General features: G+C 47.2%; 1 protein-coding gene across 5 annotated transcripts; it reads right to left on the bottom strand.

The window, feature by feature from the left end:
* Window positions 1-5,774: 5,774 nt before the first annotated feature.
* Window positions 5,775-21,942, bottom strand: TMEM248 (transmembrane protein 248). 5 transcript variants are annotated; one of them, XM_086859627.1, is made up of 8 exons: window positions 15,996-16,366; window positions 14,962-15,269; window positions 13,143-13,317; window positions 12,348-12,633; window positions 10,713-10,863; window positions 9,876-10,059; window positions 9,329-9,472; window positions 5,775-8,472 (listed from the first exon to the last, which is right to left on the bottom strand). In XM_086859627.1, exons 3-8 carry the CDS (start codon window positions 13,299-13,301, stop codon window positions 8,452-8,454), a joined length of 945 nt encoding a protein of 314 aa, XP_086715753.1. In that variant the 5' UTR covers window positions 13,302-13,317; window positions 14,962-15,269; window positions 15,996-16,366; the 3' UTR covers window positions 5,775-8,451. The 5 variants fall into 5 exon arrangements, with proteins under 5 accessions (XP_086715753.1, XP_086715754.1, XP_086715751.1 ...); XM_086859628.1 differs by lacking the exons at window positions 14,962-15,269; window positions 15,996-16,366 and adding an exon at window positions 21,858-21,942; XM_086859625.1 differs by lacking the exons at window positions 14,962-15,269; window positions 15,996-16,366 and adding an exon at window positions 21,437-21,665.
* Between the last annotated feature and the right edge of the window lie 860 nt (window positions 21,943-22,802).

Genomic DNA, 22,802 nt, shown 5'->3' with positions numbered 1-22,802 from the left:
CCATCCATCCATCCATCCATCCATCCATCCATCCATCATCCATCCATCCATCCATCCATCATCCATCATCATCCATCCATCCATCCATCATCCATCCATCCATCCATCATCCATCCATCCATCCATCCACAGGAGATGACCCCATTGGTAACAGATTCCTGGCCAAACACCCCAAACAGACCCCAATCCCATCCAGAGACAGAAGATTCCTGGTTGAAATGATATTTTTTGTTCTCTGCTGTGGCTCTGGCAAATAAATCACTTTGCCTTCCCTTTGCATCACTTTACAAATAAATCAAATATTATAAACCAAAGCTATGTTATTTCTTTTTTACAAGAAGGGGGTTTTTTCCCCTTTGCAAATAAAACAAATAAATCTCTTTACAGCCTCAAAAATGCCCCCTGCCGCTTCCAGACCTCCACCCTGGCACAATGCAGATCCCAGCATTCCCACATGGGATGGATTAATGAGTCACCCTCTGCTTCCAGCACCTCTGGAAACCCAAGAAATTAAATTGAACCCCTCCAACACATTCTTGGCATCTCCTTGGAGCTTTAACCAAACAAATCCCAACCCTTCCACATGCCAGGAGGAAAGCAACCTCTCCTAACAGCACAGAGGATTTTGGATGAGGAGCTGGCTGGATGTGGGAGGGTTTCCCATTTCCAGGAATGCCGAAGGTTGCAGCTTTCCTGGCAGCTCTCTGCAGCAGCTGAAACCCCCCAGGCTCGAGGCTGGAAGTGGCTGATTTGGGGAAAATGAGCAGAACGAGGCCCAGAGCACCCTCCCCCTGCAGGGAGAGCAGCAGGGAGGGCTCATTCCCAAAAATCTCTTGGCAGCAAGGTCACATCTGGATTTGCAATTGATGGCAAAATTATCAGCAAGGCTGTGCCACAGGGAATGAGGCTGGGAGGGAGAAGGAGAAGGAGAAGGAGAAGGAGAAGGAGAAGGAGAAGGAGAAGGAGAAGGAGAAGGAGAAGGAGAAGGAGAAGGAGAAGGAGAAGGAGAAGGAGAAGGAGAAGGAGAAGGAGAAGGAGAAGGAGAAGGAGAAGGAGAAGGAGAAGGAGAAGGAGAAAGAAGGAGAAGGAGAAGGAGAAGGAGAAGGAGAAGGAGAAGGAGAAGGAGAAGGAGAAGGAGAAGGAGAAGGAGAAGGAGAAGGAGAAGGAGAAGGAGAAGGAGAAGGAGGAAGCAGCATTGCTAAAAGCCCCAGAGGACACAGCCCCAGCAGAGAAATGTCTCCAGCAGGAGCCTGCAGCCCCTCCTGGGCTGTCCCAGCCAGCTCTGGGAGCCCTGTGCTTCCAACAACATCAACATCTGCAAGCTGCTCTCAGGAAAATCCAGCCAAAAATAGCTGAGATGTGCTGTCCTCAAGAGCCACAAACTTCTGACCCCGCTGAGGTCACACCGTGGAGAGCACTCGGAGCATCACACACCTACTGCTCAAAGCAGGGTATAAACCACAAAAAGAGCCATTCAGCCCGACCAGAAATGTTGGTTTTTCTGTGAGTTTTTGATCTCAAACCCTGATCCTGTTCAAAGGCCGCAGCTCACCCTGCTCAGCAGAGCCTCACCCAACCTGTCCCCATCCCTGCCAGCCCCTCGGTGACAGCGCTGCCACCACCCTGCACACCCGCTCTGCCCCGTCCTGTCCGTCCCATCCCACCGGGAATGGGAGCCTGGGCTTCATTTTGGGGCAGCTCTAAAGTTCAGCTCCAATTTCGCTCCATCTGCAGCTGCAATGCCACAAACGACTCGAGGCTGCTGATGCTGCAGCGCACCCAGCCCGGGTTTGTCATTTCTGCTCTCCCACAGATCCGCCCGGATCCTGTCTCAGCCATGTGGAAACGCTTCCCAAAGGATCCTGCCTCTGTCAGGGCAACCATCCCACGCCTTCCACTGAGCTCCCCCCGCCTGCTCAGCGAGCCCAGGCAAACAAAAGCAGCAATCCCTGGATACCGGCGGCTCCTGCTGCTGCCCCAGCTCCAGCCCTCGGCCGCTGTCACTGTCACCAGGGTCCTGCCAGCCTGGGGGAGATGCCTGCTCCAGGCACCCCTCAGTTTGCTCCACACGCCTCAAATCGCTGCCGGCGATGCCTGAGGACAGGGATTTCCCTCTGGGAATCGCTCTGTGACAGTCTGCATCCCCTCTGCACGGGGAGTGTGGATGGTGTCACCCTGGAGATGGCAGAGCATCCCCCTGGGAGCGGCATTCCCTGCCGGGAGCTCTCCCGTGCCTCGGGGAGGATTCCTACAAAGCATTTTATCCACGCACCATTGTGCCATAAATAATTACAGGAGTTTGCCTCGCTCCCCGACAGCAGCAGCTTCGTTCAAAGCGAAGGGAGGAAGGAGAGGAGTCCCCGCATCCATCACGGCCGGGAAAGGCGGGGATTGTGGCTTGAAATTAATGAGGAGGGGTGGGGAATCAAATCTTCCAAAGAACAATGAATTCCAAATGAATTCAGGGCAAGGTTAGGCACCGGAGCTGGGTCCTGGTCAGGAAATGGTGAAGTTTTGCTGCCATCAGGGATCTGAGTCATGGTGGTATCAGCACCTTTCTACCCCAAATAACGCTGCTGAAATTAATTCTGAATTAAGGCAGATCCTGTGCCTGGTAACCAGAACCAGCACCAGCCCCGGGGGCTGAGCTTCACTGCTGTCACAACAGAGAAAAGCAAATCCTCCGCAATTCCTCCTTTAGGAAAAGGTTTCTCTGATTTCTCTGACCTTTGTGCTCACCAGCCTGGGCTTCCATGGGGGGGATCCACAAACTCAATTTATTCCTTACGAGTTTCCTGCCCTTCCCTTTCCCTGCCTGGAGACAAGACCTGGAGAAAACATCCTCATCCCCCAGACTTGCCCAGGCAGCTGCTGGTGTGGAATATTTGTAATTAAGAGTTCATCCGTGGCCTGGGATGACCAGGGGGTACCTGGTGCCTTCTCCGGAGTGCTGGGGCTGGGCTCGTTGTTTATTGGGAATTCGGATGGGGATGAAAGGACAAGGAATTTCCTCGGGGAGGTTTTCTGGTCTCCTGCTGTGCTTGGAGGCTGGAGCAGGAATGCAGGAGGAGCAGCACGGCCACACTGCTGAAGCCGCAGGTGCACTGGGAGCGCCTCTCCCGCTGGGACATGTCCCTGCTCTCCCTGTCCCCACCGCACCTCAGCTAAAAACAGGAAAAATCCCCGTTTTCACTCCCAGCCTGCCCTCAGCGCACAAAACCCGGGCGCTGCCGAGCACAGACATCTCCCGAAGCCAGAGAATCCTCGGGAACCTCGGGGTGGAAAAACGCCGCGGATCGAGCGCTTTTCCATCCCTTCCAAAACAAACCCGGGCCCGCTCGGGGGAAAGGACGGGCTCGTGCCGCCATCCAGCGGTGTCCGGTGGGGACAGCGGGACAGGGACAGCGGGGACAGCGGGACAGGGACACCGGGGACAGCGGGGACAGCGGGACAGGGACAGCGGGGACAGCGGGACAGGGACACCGGGGACAGCGGGGACAGCGGGACAGGGACAGCGGGGACAGCGGGACAGCGGGACAGCGGGACAGCGGGACAGGGACAGCGGGACAGGGACAGCGGGACAGGGACAGCGGGACAGCGGGACAGGGACAGCGGGACAGCGGGACAGCGGGACAGGGACAGCGGGGACAGCGGGACAGCGGGACAGGGACACCGGGGACAGCGGGACAGCGGGACAGGGACAGCGGGGACAGCGGGACAGGGACAGCGGGGACAGCGGGACAGCGGGACAGGGACAGCGGGACAGCGGGACAGGGACAGCGGGGACAGCGGGACAGGGACACCGGGGACAGCGGGACAGGGACAGCGGGACAGGGACACCCGATTACGGACCCCCCTCCGGACGCAAGGATCCCACTCCAGACCCTTTTTCCGCCACGATCCCCGCTCCAGGATCCCCCTCCAGCCCCTCCATCCTCAGGGCTCCCCGCTCTGGGGCTCCCCTTCCAGCCCCTCCATCCTCAGGGATCCCCCCTAAGGAATCCTCACCCCGGGATCCCCCTCCAGACCCCCAGTCCCAAGGAATCCCCTCTCTGAGATCCCCCTCTAGACCCTCCATCCACAGGGATTCCCTCTCCAGCCTCTCCATCCTCAGGGATCCTCATTTCAGGATCCTCCCACAGCCCCTCAATCCGCAGGGATCCCTGCTCACAAACCTCCCTGGAACCTCTCCCTGCGCAGGAATCCCTGCTCAGGGATCCCCATTCCAGCCTCTCCATCCTCAGGGATCCCCCTCCAGCCTCTCTGGATCCCCCTGCATCCCCCTGAGTCCCCTCAGGGCACAGCTCCCCCTTTCCCCACTGATATTCCTCAGTTTTCCTCAGTTTACCTCAGTCCTACACGTCCTTTCCCTGCAGGAATTCCAGGCTTCTCTCCCTGACTCAGATCCACGTTTGGTTTCTCCTCATTTCCAGGCACTTTCAGGTCCCCTGCATTGCCTGGGATCTCACTGAGGGTTTCCTTTTGGAAATGTGCATTTTTAAGCTGTTTTCCCCCATTCCCTGAGTTTTAAGGAACACAACCAGGCTTTCAGGAGGGTGAGGATCAAATTTAGGAGCACGTCCATTGCTCTGAGCCCTACAGCGAGCCCTTACCCCCCCAAAAATCACCTTTTTTTAGCCATTGGTGCCTTCTAGGTGACAATTTTGTTCATACAAGGTCCAAGGACACCCCTGTTTTTCATTCCCTCACCTCACCCGGGCTGCTCTGGGGCTCTCATCCTTTCCCCAGTGACAGAACAACTCCGTGGTGTGATTATCCCATGAGCACAGGGAATATTTTACCACCCTCCTGACTATAAAACCCCTCCTTGCTGGAATATCACCAGCAGGGATCCCTTCAAAAGACAAATGACACAGAATTGTGACATTTTTTTATTCACAGGCATTAAAAAAAAGCTGCTCTCTGCCTTGCCTTACTCTTTTTGTCACTACAGCTTGAATCTTTTCGATGTTTATTCCATCGGGGTGCCCAAAAAATTGCAAGGAGCTAAAAAAGTAAGGCAGCCCAGGGAAATCTATGCTTAGATCCCAACAGTTTCTTTAACATCCTGTAAAGAAACATCTTCAGAAGGTAAATAACTGAATATTGGTTCTGGCAGGAAGCCTTGCAGGGCAGGAGCAGCTGGGATGATCCATGGGATGCTGTTTTTAGCCATCAGAAAAAGCCACAGCAGAGCTGTAAAAGCCCCTTAAAAAGGAGAAACACAAACCAAGCTGTGCAGGTAACGCAGGAAAAGGGACTGGATCAGTGGAGAGCCTGGGCAGGGCTCTGAGGGACAGGGATAACTCAGCACTGGGGCTGCAGGAACATCCAAACCCAGCCAGCTCCTGGTTTTGGTGGCTGAGCTGTTCCCTGGGTACAGACACCTCAAGGTTAGGCCTCAGACTGCACCCAAAAAGTTGGCAAGAGCTGAGAGAAAGGAGCCACAATGGATCCTTTGTGTGTGCAGCTCCTGAGGATCCTCCAGGACAGCGCTGGGGCTCAGGAATCCAAATTTTGGTGACAGCAGACAAACAAGTCCCAGGAGTTGAACAGAAAACAGGGGCTCTGCTACCTTCAGATTGATTTTCTCCCTGCCAGACAATTCATCACTGGCTGTGATGAGTGCTGGAGGGAAAAAGAGAATTTACAACCCAAATTCAATTTCACTTTACTGCAGATTTTTCCTTGATTTCCTCCCGTGCTCCACATAATTTTGGTTGATTTATGAAACATCTGCAGCCACCGGGCCGTGGAAATAAAGACAACAAAGATAAACTTCATAGTTTTTATTCTGCAAAGCAATATGCACATCTTACAAACACAAAAATTAATCTAGGAGAGAAATGTCATTTCCAAATCAGCTATTAACCATCATGCAACAAGACAAGTGAAATGTAAGAACAAAACAGAACAAAAAACAAAAATACAGCCATCTCGAACCCTACAATCACCTGCAGAGGGTTGAAACCAAGGCTCAGATTTTCTATGTAATGCCAAAGAAAATGCAAAAAAAAAAAAAATAAAAAAGAAAATGGCAGCTTTCTAAGAACAAGAAAACACGTACAAATAGAATCAAAACTGATTCAAGTCATAGTTAAAAAGAAAAAAGAAAACAAAAAAAGGAAAGATCAATATGATCTGAACTTTAATATTAAGTTTTAACTCTTCTGTTTGGCTGCATTTAACTTTGTACATCGCCTGGGAACAATCCAATATTCCTCAGCATTCCAGCACTTTGGCCTGCTGGGACCTCCCTGCTGCAATGCAGGGGGCAAAAAGGATGAACTAAGGCCAAAAAAATCCAACTCTCCAACGTTTTCCCTTTTGCATTTGTGGGTCACAATCTTTAATATTTCTGGGGGGGTGCAGAAAGTGGGGGGAGGTTGTCAAGCAGGCTCCTCTCGTTCCCAAATTCCAGCTGGGACGTTTGGAGCTGGGATTTGTTGGAGGAGAAAGGATTTGCTTTGCTTTCCTGCAGGAGTCAGGTGATGTTGGGTGGGTTTTGGGTATTTCCAGGATTTGCAGCACCTCTCTCCCAATCCATCTCCTATTCCTGCCTTTGGTCCCCAGGTCAAGCTGCCCTCGGAGGCGACTCTTGGAGTGAGGATTAACAGGCAAGGCTGGGCTTGTGTGACTTAGGAACAGCTCAAGAGAAGCTCTCGGCCCCTTTCACTTCCCTGCCTCATCCCAGCAGCATCAGGAGAAAACTGGGAGCTTCTTTTCATCCCTAAACTTCAAACCAGGCTATCTCTAAAGGTTTGCCTTAACATTCCCTGGAGGAAAACACATCAGGTAACCCCGAAACTGCAGGAGGAAACGTGCTCTGGAGGAAATTGTGACTGTTCAAACACCCTTAAGACTCGTGAACTTACTGAAGTCCCAACACACACAGACCAGGAAGGTGTCTGGAGGAAATAAACTGGGAATTTTATGCCAGCATCACTGAGACTATGAGATTCTCACTTGGCTTTTTTCTTCTGTGGAGTTTGGAGCAAAAGGAGGAGGAAAAAAAGCCTGTGGGAATGAAGGAATGAATGAATGCTGAGCTGTCACACCACCTGATGAGAAAGATGGGAGAAAAGATGAAAAGTCAGTTAAGGCAACCAGTGAGATTTAAAAGCAGTGGTGGAAATGTCTGCAGGAAAAGCCTGACCCTGGAAATTAGGGGGACTGCTCAAGGAACCAGGAAACAAAAACCAACAAAGGCAGAACGGGGAAGGGAGAAATGCAGAGAGAAATCTCTGTGCAGAATGGACTCAGAGAACAGAAGGGTTTCACTGGGTGGTTTCTTTGACCTTCCTCACAAGGACCCCACTTTTGTGGCCATTTTCTCCTGAATGGACAGCAGTAAATGGCAATTTAATGAATTTAACGAGCTCAGCAGTGGATTGGCAGCTGCCCCTCAGAGCTGCAGGCACAGCCCCAGAGTGAAGCCCTTTAGGAGACTCTGGGATTTCTTTTCCTTTCACTCTTTGCACTTGCCCAAGGCAGAGCCCCAGCAGGCTGTTAACACAAAACATCTTTTTATTAAGTTTTACTTTCTAGAAAGTAAAGAAAAAAAGAAAAACAAACAAAAAAAAAGTTTACAGAAAGCTGCTCTGCAGCAGAGACACACAATCCTGGCTGGAGGGCTGGGAGGCCAAGTGGAAAAGTTTTCCAGATAGTCTCTGTGCTGACTGGTTCTCTGACATTCAGCAAGCCAAATGAAATACCAAAAAAACAAACAAACAAAAAACCCCAAACCAAAACAAAACAAAACAAAAAATCGAACAGTTCTTTTCAGTAAGTAGCAGTTTAAAATGGGACTTCACTTCTTAATTTTTTTACTATGAATAAAAGCACAAGTTTGTCCTAAATACAGCACTATTAAAATGTGAATATGTATTTTTTTTTCTTCCAAAAGAGAAAAAAAAAAATAATCTAAAACGTTGATATCTTTTCTTGCAAGCAAGGAGCAAATGGAATAAAGTATTAGGCCACACAAACACACATTGAATTAATGTTGTAGATTGGTGGCTTTGGAAATGCAGGATTATATCAAAGGTGCATACTTGGTTCAAACACACTGTACAGATTGGGCAAAAAACCAAACATCTCTTGGTTGGTTTGAGACACTTGCAAAGGCATCTTCACCTGCCCAGGTGCAGCTGGACAAAAATCTCTGCCTCTGTGGAGCCTTTTCACTGGAGTTATCTACACCAACACGGGGCTGTCCCCAGGGAAGGGCCGGAGGATTCCGGCCACGCCGCGGGACAAGCGCATCTCCTCGGAATTCCTCTGGATATTCTGCTTTTATAAATATGTACAAATCAATTACAGGCACTTTGAAATGTCTTTGGTTGGAATAAACCAACATTGCAAGGTAATGGATTCACAGAGTGTTAAGACCCAGGCTGGGTTCAGCAGGCAATGGTTTCGGTCGTTCTCGGGAGGAGGAGAGGGGGGTTTTTATGCTTCTGACAAAGCAACCTGGAAAAAAAAAAAACAAAGGAAGAGAAAATATTTAATCAAAGGCAAATTCTTAATCCTGTAACAGTGATATGATTTATCTCTGTGAGCTGGCAGAGCTGTCCTTGACTTTTCAAAGGAACCTTGGAAAGTCTGACTTGGAAAGGAAATCAAAGCGAGTCTGAAGGTGTTTTGTACTTTGCAAAAATCAATAGAACAAAAGTCCCAAACCACCCAAAACCAAAAAGAAACAGCCACAAAAACACCCCAAACCAGCTCAAACTACAAAATATCATTAAGATCAAAAGGTGTCAATGCTGGCTTCCTACTTCTCAATTAAACATATTCATATTTAATTTTTCAGGCAAACTGCAGGTCCCCAAAGTAATACTGAACAATAATTTTTTTGTTACTGCTTTTAACTTAGTTCTGATTAGCAACCAATGATTCTTTCAACAGCTTTGTTTTTAATTATGATGAACAACCCTTAGAATTATGTATTATGTATCATGTTTTCCTCCCAGTTTTCAGTCTGTTGTGGTAAAAGATGATGAATAAATGCAGATTCAATGCCACCTATTCATTGCTTCACACAAAACATTTCAACCAACACCAGAATTATGGCAGAAGAGTCACAGCCCAGCACTTCCTGAGCTGCAATAATCCATTTCTGGAGGACAGAAATCTCATTTTGAGGATCTCCAAAGCACTTGTGTGGATTTTATAACCTCCACCTGCACTGTCCACAATGAAACACCCTCTGGAAGGCAATTAAATCCCCATCTCCAGAGACAAGAAAAACCAGTCTGTCCTCTGTCCAACAGGAGCTTTTCTCTGTTTCCTTATCAGAGTCGAGATTTTGTTACCACGCTCTCACCTTTTCAGAGCAGAATTCTGTGTTGCTTTGCCTCAGTTTGCTTGGTCTGCCTTTAATGACTGCATAGCAGAACATGGTGATCACCATCACGAAGAGGAAGTAACTGGTGTGCATGAGGTGCAGGTTTATTAGAGAGCGATCATCCTGCACGCAGAAAAGCAAATTAAAACCATTCACTGACTCAGCATCTGATATTAAAGCCATGTAATTACCAGATCAAGCCAGAAATTACTTAATGGATCAACTTTCTCCCCTTTTATACAGCAATGGAAGTGATTCCGAATTGCGGCACTTAATGTTCCTTGTGTTAAAAATCTCTGTTGTTATTTTTCAAAATATTGGAAGAGGCTTTTGTGAAATGGTTTCAGAGTAGAAAGGGTGGTTTTTAAGAGCGGTGAGGCATGTGGATGAAGCTCATCAAACCCATTAGGGGGGAGCATTCTCAGCCCTCTGCACCACACAGCAAACCAGCAGCAAAAATGACAATTTTAGGAACCGTATTCAACAAAATTTACTGAAAACACCAGAGGAACAGCCCAGCACTTACATCTGGAACGATAACAGTTAGTTTGGGATTTAAAGCGTGGTAGACTTTCCCAATTGCTCCCTTGTAACACCAGAAGGGGTTGTAATCCTGGGCATATTTTGTGTTCGAGTCCCTGGCCGTGGTGAAGATCTTGTACCACAGAGTGGCATTGCTGTAGGTTTCAGGAACACAATGTGGTGGCTGACTGCAATAAAACAGAAATAATCAGCACCCTGAAATGTATTTTCCATGTTCAACCAGGACAACTTTTCATCTCGAAGCATGGTTTTAGTTTGGGCCTTCCAAAGCAACAAAAAAACCCCAAAGTTTAAGTTAAAAACCCCCCAAAGCCACACGATTGCTACACTAAAATTAGAATTTAACTGCATGTTGTTGCACTAAGCCAACATCCCACAGTTTAATTGGAAAAATACTGGTTTTCCTAAGCTTCCCACAGCCTGGGGTTCTCCAGCTTGGACAGAACAGTGCCAGGGAATGCAGAGAAGACAAAGGGAAGATATTTTGGTGAAAGCAAAGCATCCTTTGCCTTGTGCTGATCTCTCAGCAGAGAAGCTAAGAACCTCAGTGTCAAATCTCAGCTCTGAAACTCAATTATGGGGCAAATTCCTTAAATTTCCACGGATTCTCTTGCCCCCAGTGAAGTTTAAACCACAGCTGAAAGGCAGGCATGGGCCAAAAAATCTCAAAGACAGCAGAGGTTTGGAGACAAATGTTTTACCGTGGGGGAAGGAGTGCAAGGACATAATTCCCGTGATCACCAGGAATTTTCAGGAGGAAATAACAACTCAGAGGAATGAATGAGGCAGGAAGCAGCCCCTGCAGGAGAGGGGCACTTACACTGTGACTGGGAACACGTTGCTGGCTGCTGTCACAGTCATGCAGGTGGTGAACACAACCTGCTCGCAGTGGCCGTGCAGGACGCAGTCATCGGAGTTCCAGGCAGCTGGCAGCGTGAAGGTGATGTTTATTTCCTCGTGGGATTCTCTGCCTTTGAGAAAGAGAAAAGGAGAGCTGGGGTTTGGCTCACAAAAAGTCTCTGAGCAACAGTCGCTGGGATAAGGAGAACACACAAAACATTAAGGCAGGAAAGCGTCACCCTTTGGAGTCATCCCGGATCTTTGCAGGAAACAAAGAGAGCGAAAAGGAAAGTTAAAACCCAAAACAAACCACAAAATCCCCCAGCTGCTGCTCTTTCTAATCTCTCCCACCTCAGAACTGGGGTCATCAGGCTGCTCCCAGAAATTAAAAACTCTTTATAAGTGAATTCATGCATGTTCACAGACCTTTATTAGAAAAACTTTTCTCCTCCTAAGAACTTTGCTCCACATCTGTTTTTCTTCTGATGCTCATTTTTAACTTGAGATATTTGTGTAGAGGAAAAGGTGTCAGCAGATAGTGAACTGCACATTAAGTCATGTATGACAACTCCATGTAGAGAAATTCAGACTGAAAATAAATCCAGGCTGCTGCAAATGGAACTTGCATCTGGTAGCTCTCAAAGCAGCAACAAAATAACAACAGCAAACTCAGTTTGCAGCTATGGGCAATGTCTCTCCACAGGTTCAAGACCTTCAGCATTATTATAAAATGCAATTCTGGCTGAAAGCTAAAACACAGTGAGGTTCTATTATCAATTTCTATTAATTCTCTATGAACTCCTGTCAAAACTTTCTGGCAGGCAGCCAGAGAGCAGATTGGTCTCTGCACACCATAGAAACCATAATCATCTTATCTGGTGCTGTTTGTGATATTAAAGCTGGTTCACTTATGCATTTTAGATAAACTAGAATTTTTTTAGACAGCATAATACTCTCTACTGCATCTGTGTCACATTTGAAATGTCAGTTCAGGACTTGATGGATCAGGACAAAACTGAAGGAAGTTGCTGTTTGGAATTTTGCTGGCTTAGAAATGACCTTCCATTGTCATTAGGTTTAATCATTTCAAATTGCCAAGCCTGATCTTGGCACACCTGCAGGTTCCTTTCCATTCTCAATGCAGGGAAAAGTTCCTCTAACAAACAAGAGAAAGGGTCCATGCAGGAATAAACTCAAAATAAATTTGGGAAGACATCTGTGCTCCGTGCATAAGATTTATCTCACCCATGATAAGCTGGGGAATTTTTATTTGATTGTATAGTTATTAAAATCATGTAATTACTTAGAATCATACAATGGTTTGGGTTGGAGGGGACCCTAAAAACTGTCTTGTTTCACTCCCCTGCCATGGGCAGGGACACCTTCCACTATCCCAGGTTGCTCCAAGCTCTGTCCAACCTGGCTGAGGACACTTCCAGGGATGTGGCATCCACAGCTTCTCTGAGTACTCACCACCCTCACAATAAAGATTTTCTTCCTAATATTTAATCTAAACTAAGTTTCAGTTTGAAGCCAATCCCTGTGTGAAAGGTTAGGAAAAAAAACTCTAAAAGCCAACTGTAACCTGAATTTTTAAAGGTCTGGCCTTGCCTACCTGAAAGTCCAATCTGGTGCCCAAAAATTGTGGAGCTGAGGTGCGTGACATTGCGAGAGTATCCCCCAAAAGGTCTGAGAGGGTCCAGGGTCAGCGTGATGGTGACGGAGATGTTGATGGGACCAGAGTCCTCGAGGGTCTGTGGGGACTGTGTGGAAGACCTGGCCTGCCCACTGGTCACGGTGCTCTCTGGAGTTGTGGTGTCGTTGAGGAGGTGCTTTAAGGTTTCATTCTCAGATATACAGAAGTCCAAATCATTAAACCTCAGGAGGAAAGTATTCCAGTCCTTCAAACAAAAGGGGAGATTTCAGACCCACGAAGGAGCTCAGGCTCACTCTGTCCCACCCTGCCCGGTTCCAGGGCATTGAACAAAAATCACACGGCTCACAAAGCAACACAAACACCCCCGGGGCTGGCTCAAGGACAGAAAAGTTGTTTGTACAAGTCAGATGGGTTCAATCCCAGCTCCCTCCCCTGAGACAGAAAGGAAACTTGGTCAGTTCTCACCACGGTTTCTGCCGAGGTTTCCCTCAGGACAGCGCTGAGGGAAGTTCCCCAAACCAGCTAAGTGACCCTAAATAACAAACTAAAAGGTGCCTAGCTACAGCAGGGAAGATCCATGACAGATGATTTGGCCTCATCATTGACATAAAACAAGACTAACAAACATTCACCCCCACAGCCCTTCTGAAAGTAAAACGGAGACAATCCCCCACACAACTCTGTGCTCTCTAGGAGGGGAAAAAAGATCAACTTCAGGCATGTTTTCTAAATTAACATCCTTTTTGCAGGTACCTCTGTCATTTCTGGTGATTTGATCTCCTTGATTTTGAAGAAGTAGCCCAGTGTCAGGAAGGCGATGGCCATGGCGCTCACGCTGATCATAAAGACCACGAGCGGCGGGCGGCTGCTGATATAAACCTTCAGGTTCTCCAACAGGTTTATGTAGAACATTATTCTGATTGTTCACCTGAGGGGAAAGAATGTTCCAACAGAGTCACTGGAGGGTGTGTTACGGGTGGGGGGTGGTGGGTCACAGCAGACAAAGGTCTGACAGAGAGAAATGGGATCGCACACAAAAGTGAGGTTCAATTGCTGTGCTGTTCACTGAGCACAGAAGCTGGGCCTGGAACACCGCAGCCATCGGAACAGGCTCCACATCACCTTCCCAGGGCCCCAAACTGGGAACAGCTTTTAAGGAATGAGGGCTTCCAGCACAGCCCAGCATTGCTGGTAAGTTATAAACCCAGTTCTTGCCTTTCCCCAGGCAGGGTATCACCGCTACACTTTAATGACAGGAATGTCTGAATGCACCAAGTTACAAATCAAACTTTGCACATCCTTTGAAAACTGAGGCTGCAGCCTTAAGAATTCTTCTTTACCCCATCCCAAATCCCTCTGCTTTCAAAGAAGGATCTGAGAAGCAGTCCTACATTATTTTAGGTGTTTGCATCAAGAATCCTATGGGCAGAAACACCCAAAAATGGCATTAAGGTGGAAGCTGGATGACTCCTGGTCTTTATTTAATTCTTGCAGGATCTAGAACTTTTTCTTCTGTCTGTAAGCAAAGCCAGGACCTTACACGCTGAGGAAATGTCCCAAATCATTAATTTTTGCTGCAAATATAATATTTGGTCTGATTCCCCTCCTGAATTTTTATCTGCAGAGCAAAAAAGACCCAAATGATTGTACCAGCTTCCCCACCTCCACTCCCAGGGAAAAGCAAACAGCCTGGTGTGAAAGGGCAACCTTGTGACATCTCCTTCAGAAGCTCTGCAAGGAGGAACTCCGAGCCAACCTTTATCTTTGTCTTACCTAAAACCCTGGCTGAAAAGGCTTTTAACCCCAACTGAACCAGCAAGGCAGGAGCTGCTCTGAGCAATGTGCTGCTGATCTCCAAAATCAGGGAAAGGCAAAAAGAATTCTGCACTGCAAGGGTTCGAGTTGGAACATCCCATAGGGATCTGGTAACATTTAATTAAGGCAGGGACTGCTCCTGCAGGCCTGGGTGATTCCCACTGACTCCCATCATCGTTATTTACAATCCAGGTGTAGCAGGGCTGGAAAGTGGCAGCCCTGAGGATGAGAGAGGCACAGGGAAAGGCAGGGAGGGATCTGTGATCTGATCTATTGATTGAAGAGAAAACAAAAAAAGGGTAAAGGACAAGCACTCAGACAAAGCCCTTTTCAGAGCCCACAGAGCACAATGATCCCAACTTCCTTGTGTATACTCAGGATTTTACTGGCAGGAATGCTTCAGTTCCTGTTAACAGAAGAAATATTGACAGAACCTGCAAAAGTGCCCCAGAGAGGGGAAAATCCAGCTCAGGGAGAAGAGGTCAATGCCAACAACACAACCTTGGGCTGTGCCTGCTGACTCCCCACTCGCTCTCCTGGCTGAAACCTGCTGAGACAGAGCTCTCCAGAGCTCAAGATCACATCCTGGCTTTATTATTTTGCACCACCAAGCCCTTCCCATCCACCCTGCAAAGCCCAGGAAGTTTTTCTCAGTGAGAAGTGGGTGCAGCGAACATCCCTACAAAGCCAGAGTGAAAAGCAGGGAAAGGAGAGGGAAGAGAGGGGAAGAAAAGGTGATGAGAAATGTGCACCTTACCAGAACTTTGTCCCAGAGCAGCTGTGGCAGAGCCAGGCGGGCCAGGGAAGGTGGCAGAAGGCAGCAGGGACAGGGAAGGGAAAGCTGGGGCTGGCAGGGATCATGCTGGGAATGATCCGCCCTTCTGCACGTTCTGCCTATCTTGTCCCTGGCAGCAAATTCCTTAAAAGAGCCCGAGTTAAAAGCCCCAAACGCTCCATCCAGAAGCAAAATCCCAAACACTCCTTCTGGAAACACACGTGGAGATGGAAGGAGATCAAAAGCTAAACCAAAAGCAGAGTTGTAGGCAGCGTTCCCTCCTGAATTTCCTTTAGGAAAGAACACAGATGGGGAGTTTATTGCAGATTTTAATCAGGGCTGACACCCACAGCACATCCAGGGATGGGATTCCTTTTTTAAAGGGGTTTCCAACAGCTCCATTAGAATTTGTTTACTGCAGGGTCTAAAAGCAGCCACCAAAAAAACCCCGGGATGTGCTGAAAATCCTACACAGAGAAATATTCGAGCTAATATTTTTATGTAAGAGATCACCAGCTTTTAAGTGCCAGTTGTTTAATATGCTGCCATAACTCACTGGCTTTGAAAGCAATTAGAAAATGCCATAAGCTGCAATTTCCGAGGAGTAATGTGCCTTTGGAGCATTTGGGAGGGAAAAGGGAACAACTGTGGATTTCAATACTGGAGCTGACATGAAAATAGCAGTGGTGGAAAGCAGAAGAATGAATGTTTCCATGCTGCTGCCTGAAGAATTACTGATTTTTTTTTTTTATCAAAGTACTTAAATAACTTTAATTATCACCGAATTTGTGATCCAGATGAGTGCATTACATCAGAATCTCTGTGGATTTTCAGAATTCCTTAAACTCCTCTCTGTTAGAATCAGAATCCATCCCAATTATTCTGCCAGCTCTTGTAACTAGCTTCCTCCTCTGTGTAAATGAGAAACTTCAAAAATACCATTTCAACTTTAAATTCTTGTTCACAGAGTTAAAAAAAAAACAAAAAAAAACAACCAAACAAAACAATGCTTTTACCTCCTGGCAGGTCAGGCAAGCAAGATCAGATTTCACTTTTTAGCCAAATAAATAATTTAGTGAGTGGCTCTAATGACTGCTGCTGCCTCTCTCCACTCCAGCAAAGCCTTTTAATACTTGGTGCAATAAAAATCTCCCCAGTCAGACTAAACAAGGAGCTCAAGAATGAAAACTGCCAGGCTGGAACATTGGCCAGCAGCTCCAAGGTAATTGCTGGGTAGTGAGGGATGTTCAGCAGGAGTTACAGAAACCCTGGAGATGTTGTGCTCTTAAATCAGCACCTACAAACCCAGGCAGGGAAAAAGATTTAAATGGTAAAAGGTGCAAACACAACAGTTTAATCTGTCAGAGTGCCACAGAAACACAGAATTGAGCAGCTAAGTAAAAAGCAAGAAAAGATTCTACAATTTGGGGAGTTTTCCTCCAAAAAAAGCTCCTGATAGAAGCCTCAAAGGAGTAACATTGTGAATTTCTCTTTATTTGTGTATGAAAGAGTGTGAAATAGGAAGCTGCTGAAATAAACAGATGAGTTTTTCAAGGCTAAATTACAAACAAGGAAAATCTTGAAGTCTATTGCAAAGACCAAAAAGTCAATGCCATGAGCAACAGCTATTATTACAGTATTAAATTCCCATTTTGAGGCTTAATATCAAAGGACTTGAATTCTTAAGAATAATAAAAAACCCATATGCTGTACCAAAGCAGGTATTAAAGGCAAAATTGCAGTTACCAAAGTGAAAAAAATAAAGCCAGACATGAAATTTAAAGAGATCAAAGTAGTTTGACATTTTTGTCAATAATGCCAACTACCACCCTGCCACTAGAAAACTTAAAATGATGGAATTTCCTCACAGATATTTCCCCTTCTTGTTGTGCAGGTAAGGTAATCACTCTAGAGGAGGGGTTTAAATGTAAAACCACCACTGAAATATCCTAAGGATAAAAATTGGGTGGAGGAGGCAGCACTTCTCCTTTAGGATCTCACAAGTTTTTCAATTCTCAATACCTCATTGCACAGAAGAGTGTTTAAACTGAGCTTTTCAATTCTCAATACCTCATTGCACAGAAGAGTGTTTAAACTGAGCTGTGCAGCTCAAAAAAATAAATCAATTTTATTTTCAAAGGTGCCCCACTACCAGGAGTGCAAAGGGGTTAGGAAATGGGTCAGCTCAGGGTTAACCACCAAATGAAAATGATGTTGTGTGCCAGAGGAATATTTATTATCACAAATTAAGCAAACCATGGGAAAGCAGCCATAAATAAATGCAAACAAAGCAGTGGTGTTCATCTCCAAGTGCCTCTCCTTTAACAACAATAAACAGCAGCAGGTACCAGAATCATCTTTCATTTGGTTCTCTTCAAATTTGACATCTGAGAGTGAAAATAAGGCAAAATAAAAATCAGATTTGGGTGAGCTGGGGCTGGTGCTGGGGCTGTTCAACATCTTTAGGGTGACAGGGACATGGGGTCAAGCTGGGCAGTGACACCAAGCTGTGTGGGATGGGATCTGGACAGGCTGCACAGGAGGCTCTGGGACAACCTGATGAGGTTCAAGACCAAGTGTAAGGAAGAGTGACTTTACCATCCTGATATCTGGGGCAAATAGAGGTGTTAGGATCTGCAGCAGCTTCAGATCATCTTTTTTTAGGAGGTGTGGATCCCTGTGGGATGAAATTGCACAGCCTAAAACCTTCCCCAGCAGCAGCAGGGCAGGCAGGAAGGAGAATTCGACTGCCTCTGTCCAGCTGAGCCTCTTCCCCTCCTCCCAGCCTCCAATCTGAACAAAAATACACCAAAATCAACCTCCTAGGAAATACCAGCAGATTTCTCCCCAGCACAGAGGGAGGGAAGCAATCAGGGCACGTGGAGGAGGAAACTTCATGAAAACATCACCTTGGGTCCTTGAATCCAACCAAATCCAACCCCAAGATCAGCAGCCAGATGTGCACAAACACATCTGCTCCAGCGGGAGATAACGGGAATTGGCTGGAGACAGACAGTGGCTTATCAGTTTCCTGAGCTATTTTATCCACAAATATGTTTACTGATAAAAAACTCCACATTTTCCTGGAGCCTGGGAGCTGAAAATGCCTTTGCATTTGCAGAGAGGACACTGCACAGGGCAGGAGGAGAGCAGCACCTGGAAATGTGGAAAAGGACATTCCTTCCTCCTGGTGTCCTGATAAAGGATCAGGATGCAGAATATGAACAAAATTCAGGGATTGCATGAATAGAACAAAGCAAATGATTTGTACTTGCATGAAATGTTTCTTTTCACCTCCAGAAACACTTTTCAAAGCTTAATTGATCATTTCAATATCCCCAAGAGGGGCACCAACAGCAAACATTCTGCCCATGAAACAAAGCCAAGGAAGGGAAATAATTTGGTGAGGGATAGAAAATTTTAAAGATCAAATTGAGACTGAATTTCAAACCCCCAAATTCCTGACTTCAACTCTCTATAAAGACAGAAAACTTTAAATAAAGGGTCAATGATGTAAAAAATTTTAAAAAAAGGAAAACAAACATTACTCAATCCATGTGTGACAGCCCTTCCCAACAGACTTGTGTTGCTCAAAAAGTCTGGTGGATTCACCACAAGCACCTGAACTTTGTGCCAGCTGATACTCTGGGGACAGCAAAGCTGATTTCCATTTCCCACTGGAAGAAAAATTTGTGCAGAAACAGACAAATCCAAACAAGTTCCAAGTATTTTTAATACGCTCTGAGTTCTTAAAAATGATGAATGAGAAAAGGGAAGGAAAGTTAAAAGTCAGGAAGCAGAAACAGAGTGAGGAAGCTTTTTTCACCTGGTTCAATGAACCCTGGATTCTGACTTTTGTTAGAAGTGAAAAACATAATTTAAAACGTAGCCAGCTGTAAAATCAAAATTAACTCAACCTCTGGTTGAAAATCAGACATTTTGGTGCCAAACTTGAAGCAGGCATCTCTCTCTGCCAAGAGCCTGTGCCATGGGAATGGATCCACTTCCATCTAAAAGAGCTCATGGGCATTTTTAAACCTTTCAGCTTTTCCAAGTCCAAGTCATGACTTCCAACCTGAGTTACTGTAACCCAAATCACCCAGACTGCAATAAAACACACAATAATAGATGAAGGACTTTGAAATTTGTAATAAAAATGCTATTCTGGTTACTGCTGCTTAGCATGAGAACCTGGGAGAGGAAAAGTAAAAGGATTCCATTTTACAGGATCTTTAAAGATCCATGGAAAACCAAATTCTGTGTACACCGAACCGTAAGCAGCCCAAAATACAGGATGGCTTGAATCAAGAAGTGTGAAAATTCTCAGTAACTGTTCAATAATCAGAAACTGGTTGAGTGACCAGTTCAAGGTTAATTGTTGACTTCATTAAAACCACTGATTAAGGTATGTGGGACCCAATTCAGCGGTGAAAGTGCAGAGAAATGCCAGGAAAAGGCTCTTCAGTCTGTAATGAGAACTGTGAGGAGACAGGGATGCAGACAGATACACAGCTTGAATCACAAGCAGAAAAATGACTGACAAGCTGAGGAAATGGCAGCTTTGGGGAATGGCAAATTCAGAGTTTGGGTGTGGAAAGAAGGGAGAGAAGCAGCAAAGCAGCCATTGGCCACTGATGGAATAGAGACAGCAGCAAAACCAACTGAAATGAGGGAGCTGAGGTACCAAAGTTACAGCTGGAACATTATCATGTCTGTGTGCTTCACCCCCACTGCTCAGAGGAAACAGGACCTCAGCTTGCTCAGCTGGGTGATTCACTCTCTGTTTCACAGATTAACAAACCCCCAAATGCCAGGACACACACAAGTTTTCATCCAAAACAAAACCTGGGAGTTCTGAGCCCTGGGAACCAGCTTTACCCACAGGTTGGGACAACCTTAGAAAGAAAATTAATTCCCACCCAGCCATACTTTGGGTAAGGGGAAATTTGGGAAAAGCGACGCAATTCTGACACCAGAGAGTTCCATTAATAATTTAGGGCTCAACAGATAAAACAGCTTCATTTCTACAAAACCCGTGATGTTATTTAATAAAAAAGAAGATTATCCCAGCTGCCAGATCGGCAGGATCAGCTCAGGGGGTGCTGGATGTGCCAGGCTCTGTCCCTGCTGTCCCCAGCTCTGTTTGTGCCCTGCCCTCAGCTGCTCCCGGACACTCTCAGAGCACAGGGACTATTTTGTTTAACCAGGTGACCTTTCAAGCTCTTGTCTTTCAAGAGGAAAAGAATCCCATTCCACCAGAGCCACTCCTCAAATCGCGGCAGGTAACAAAGGATTAAACCCAGGGTTTAATCCTCTCTGATGGCACTCGGGCCGGGCTGAGGGAGCGTTTTTCAGCCACAATTCAATATTATCTTCGCTCGGGCTGCCACAGAAGTTGTGTGTGTGCTGTGCACACCTGCTGAGCAGGAGCTGGCCCGCAGCCATGGGCTCTTTATTCCCAGAGACCCGGGCAGAGGCAGGTGCAGGGAAGTGGCACAAACTCACCCTGTGAAACCCGAACCGCTGTGTCCTGCCCAAGGCACAAGGATTGATTTGGGGAGTATTTCCTGTAACTCAGCCCTCAGAAAACCGCAATAATCGTTTACCACAACAGCCAGGCCCAGGTTTTCTTCCCCACCACGTTCTTTCAGCGGCCAAACTTCGGGGAAGTTGAGCGAGGATGTGGAGAGCAAACCTTAATGAATCCTTATCTACCCTCCAGGTTTGTCTACCGGCGCAAATTTACCCGGATAATTCCATCTCCACAGCTAATCCTGCAAATAAACTTCCCCCAAAAAACCAAACCCTTAAAGGGCAAACAAAGGAAAAAGGGGGAGGGAAAAAGAAATCCCAGCTGTGCTGTAAGGTATTTTTTGGCAGGGTGGTTCCGATCCATGCCTCGGAGGTAACGGCAGGGACGGAGCAGCCATGTTCTAGGCATGATGCACCAGGAATTTGATTATTAAAACCATCATGAGATCATTAGTCGAGTTAAACCCCCCTCCCAAAAAAAGTGAAAGAGGATAAAATATGCGTGTATAGAAAATTGGGGAAAAAAAATCCCAAAACAACCACACAGAAAAAAAGCCCAATGCAGGAACCACTGTTCAGAGGCTATTTTGAAACAACTATTTTTAGTGCTACAGAAATTATTATTTTTCACTGCTGGGTTTTTTTTTTCCTGCTACGACGCCACGCATACAAACTTCAAGCTGACGACCTTTCCCAAAATATTTTTTTCACGTAAATAACAAAAAACAAGGCGAGGCTGCAGCCCCCCAGCAGAGCCGAGCCAAGCGGGAGCCGGGGCTCGGGGGGCAGCGCAGCGATGCCGCGCCCGAGGCGCCCCGGGGGCTCTCCCGGTGCTCGTCCCGCTCCCCCCAGCCCCGGAGCGGCCTCAGGGCGACCCCATCCCCCCGCAGGCCGGGCCGCAGAGCCGCCCCCGTTCCTTCCTTACCGGCGTCCGCGGCGGGGCTCGGGCCCCCGGGCCGGGCGGGGCTCAGAGGCGGCGGCGATGCCGTGCGGGCGGGCTCTGCACCATCGTCCTGCCCTGCCGGGGCTGCGGGCACGGGCGGACGGGCAGCGGGCGGAGAGGCCGCTCCCCGGGCAGCCCCGGGCCGGACAACGGACAGGCCCCGGCACCGGGCCCCGCCTCCGCCGCCGCTTCCGGGCCGCAGCCCTGACCCCTCACCCGCCGACGGTGGCGCGGGGGGGACAAGATTGAGGCGGCGCCGGCAGCGCGGGAGGGGCCGGGAGTGGCACCGAGAACAGCACCGGGAACGGACCCGGCACCGGGAATGGACCCGGCAACGGCACTGGGAACAGCACCGGAGAAGGAAACCGGAGAGTGGAACCGGAGAACGGAACCGGGCGCTCACCGCGTTCTCTGCCCGACCCGAGCGCTGCAGCCCCGCACTCCCCGCTCCAGCCTCCCTCAGGATGCTCCCCGCCTTCCCCCTCCCCTTTTCCTTTAAAAACTATCCCAAAACATCTTTTTTTGGTCTTTCCTGAAAGTGCCCAATGCCTAAAAGTGTTCAGGGTTAAATCCTTAAAGCAAACAAACCTTCATTTACATTTACCGTGATTAGTAAGAATATCATTGTTATATATTGCATTATTATATATATTGTCTATAATTAATAATTAGTATTGATAATGACGATGCTTCCACGAGGATAATGTGAAGCCTGGTGGAGCTGTTTACTGGACAAGCTGCTGGGACAAAACCTTCCCTAAATGTTGGGTGAACAATATTCCCTAAAGATGGGAAGGTAAAACTCCAGGATCAGAAAGATCAGAACCCCCCGTGCCTTCCAAAATGACAGCACTAAATTAATGAGTGACAGTCACAATTAATGACTCCACTTCCTGTAAAATATCCTCCTTACCAAAGGAAATTAACGCAGGAGTTAATTAATTGTTTTGCAATATAAGATCCAATGCGAGGAGCTGCAGCCTGAGCTAAGAGCGGGATAAATAAAGTCCATTTCTGACACTCTGGCTGGCACAGCACAACACCCATATTTTAAATCACTTTAAGGGACGATATTTCCATTAAAGTTGGTGGTTCGCTATTTTTTTTTTTGCAGCCTCACCCAAACTCTGTGAGCTCCTCTGCGCTCAGGGATTACTCCAGGGAGGGTGTGAAAATCCACTTTTCCTGATAAATTGCCTCAAAACACCCCCAGTTTTAGCGGCTCGATTACAAGGGTGGCCCATGAAAAATAAACATTTAGTTAAAAAAGCGTTCTGAAGTGCTTCATCACCCCAATGAGTTTTCTGCAAAGCAAATAAAAATAAACATTGTTACCCAGCCCAGCACT

This window comes from Cyanistes caeruleus, chromosome 21 (assembly GCF_971803275.1).
Source record: "Cyanistes caeruleus chromosome 21, bCyaCae1.hap1.1, whole genome shotgun sequence".
Taxonomy (NCBI): Eukaryota; Metazoa; Chordata; class Aves; order Passeriformes; family Paridae; genus Cyanistes; species Cyanistes caeruleus.
The sequence above is the reverse complement of the archived record's forward strand: the minus strand, read 5'-3'. Positions and strand labels throughout refer to the sequence as shown.

What these genes read in the sequence shown, in the direction of transcription:
- TMEM248 (XM_086859628.1), bottom strand. Translation starts at nt 13,301, where the DNA reads ATGTTCTACATAAACCTGTTGGAGAACCTGAAGGTTTATATCAGCAGC. An exon ending in AATCACCAGAAATGACAGAG is followed by an intron (nt 12,634 to 13,142) that starts GTACCTGCAAAA and finishes TTTTGTTTGAAG; the next exon opens with GACTGGAATACTTTCCTCCT. An exon ending in GCACCAGATTGGACTTTCAG is followed by an intron (nt 10,864 to 12,347) that starts GTAGGCAAGGCC and finishes TCTTTCTCAAAG; the next exon opens with GCAGAGAATCCCACGAGGAA.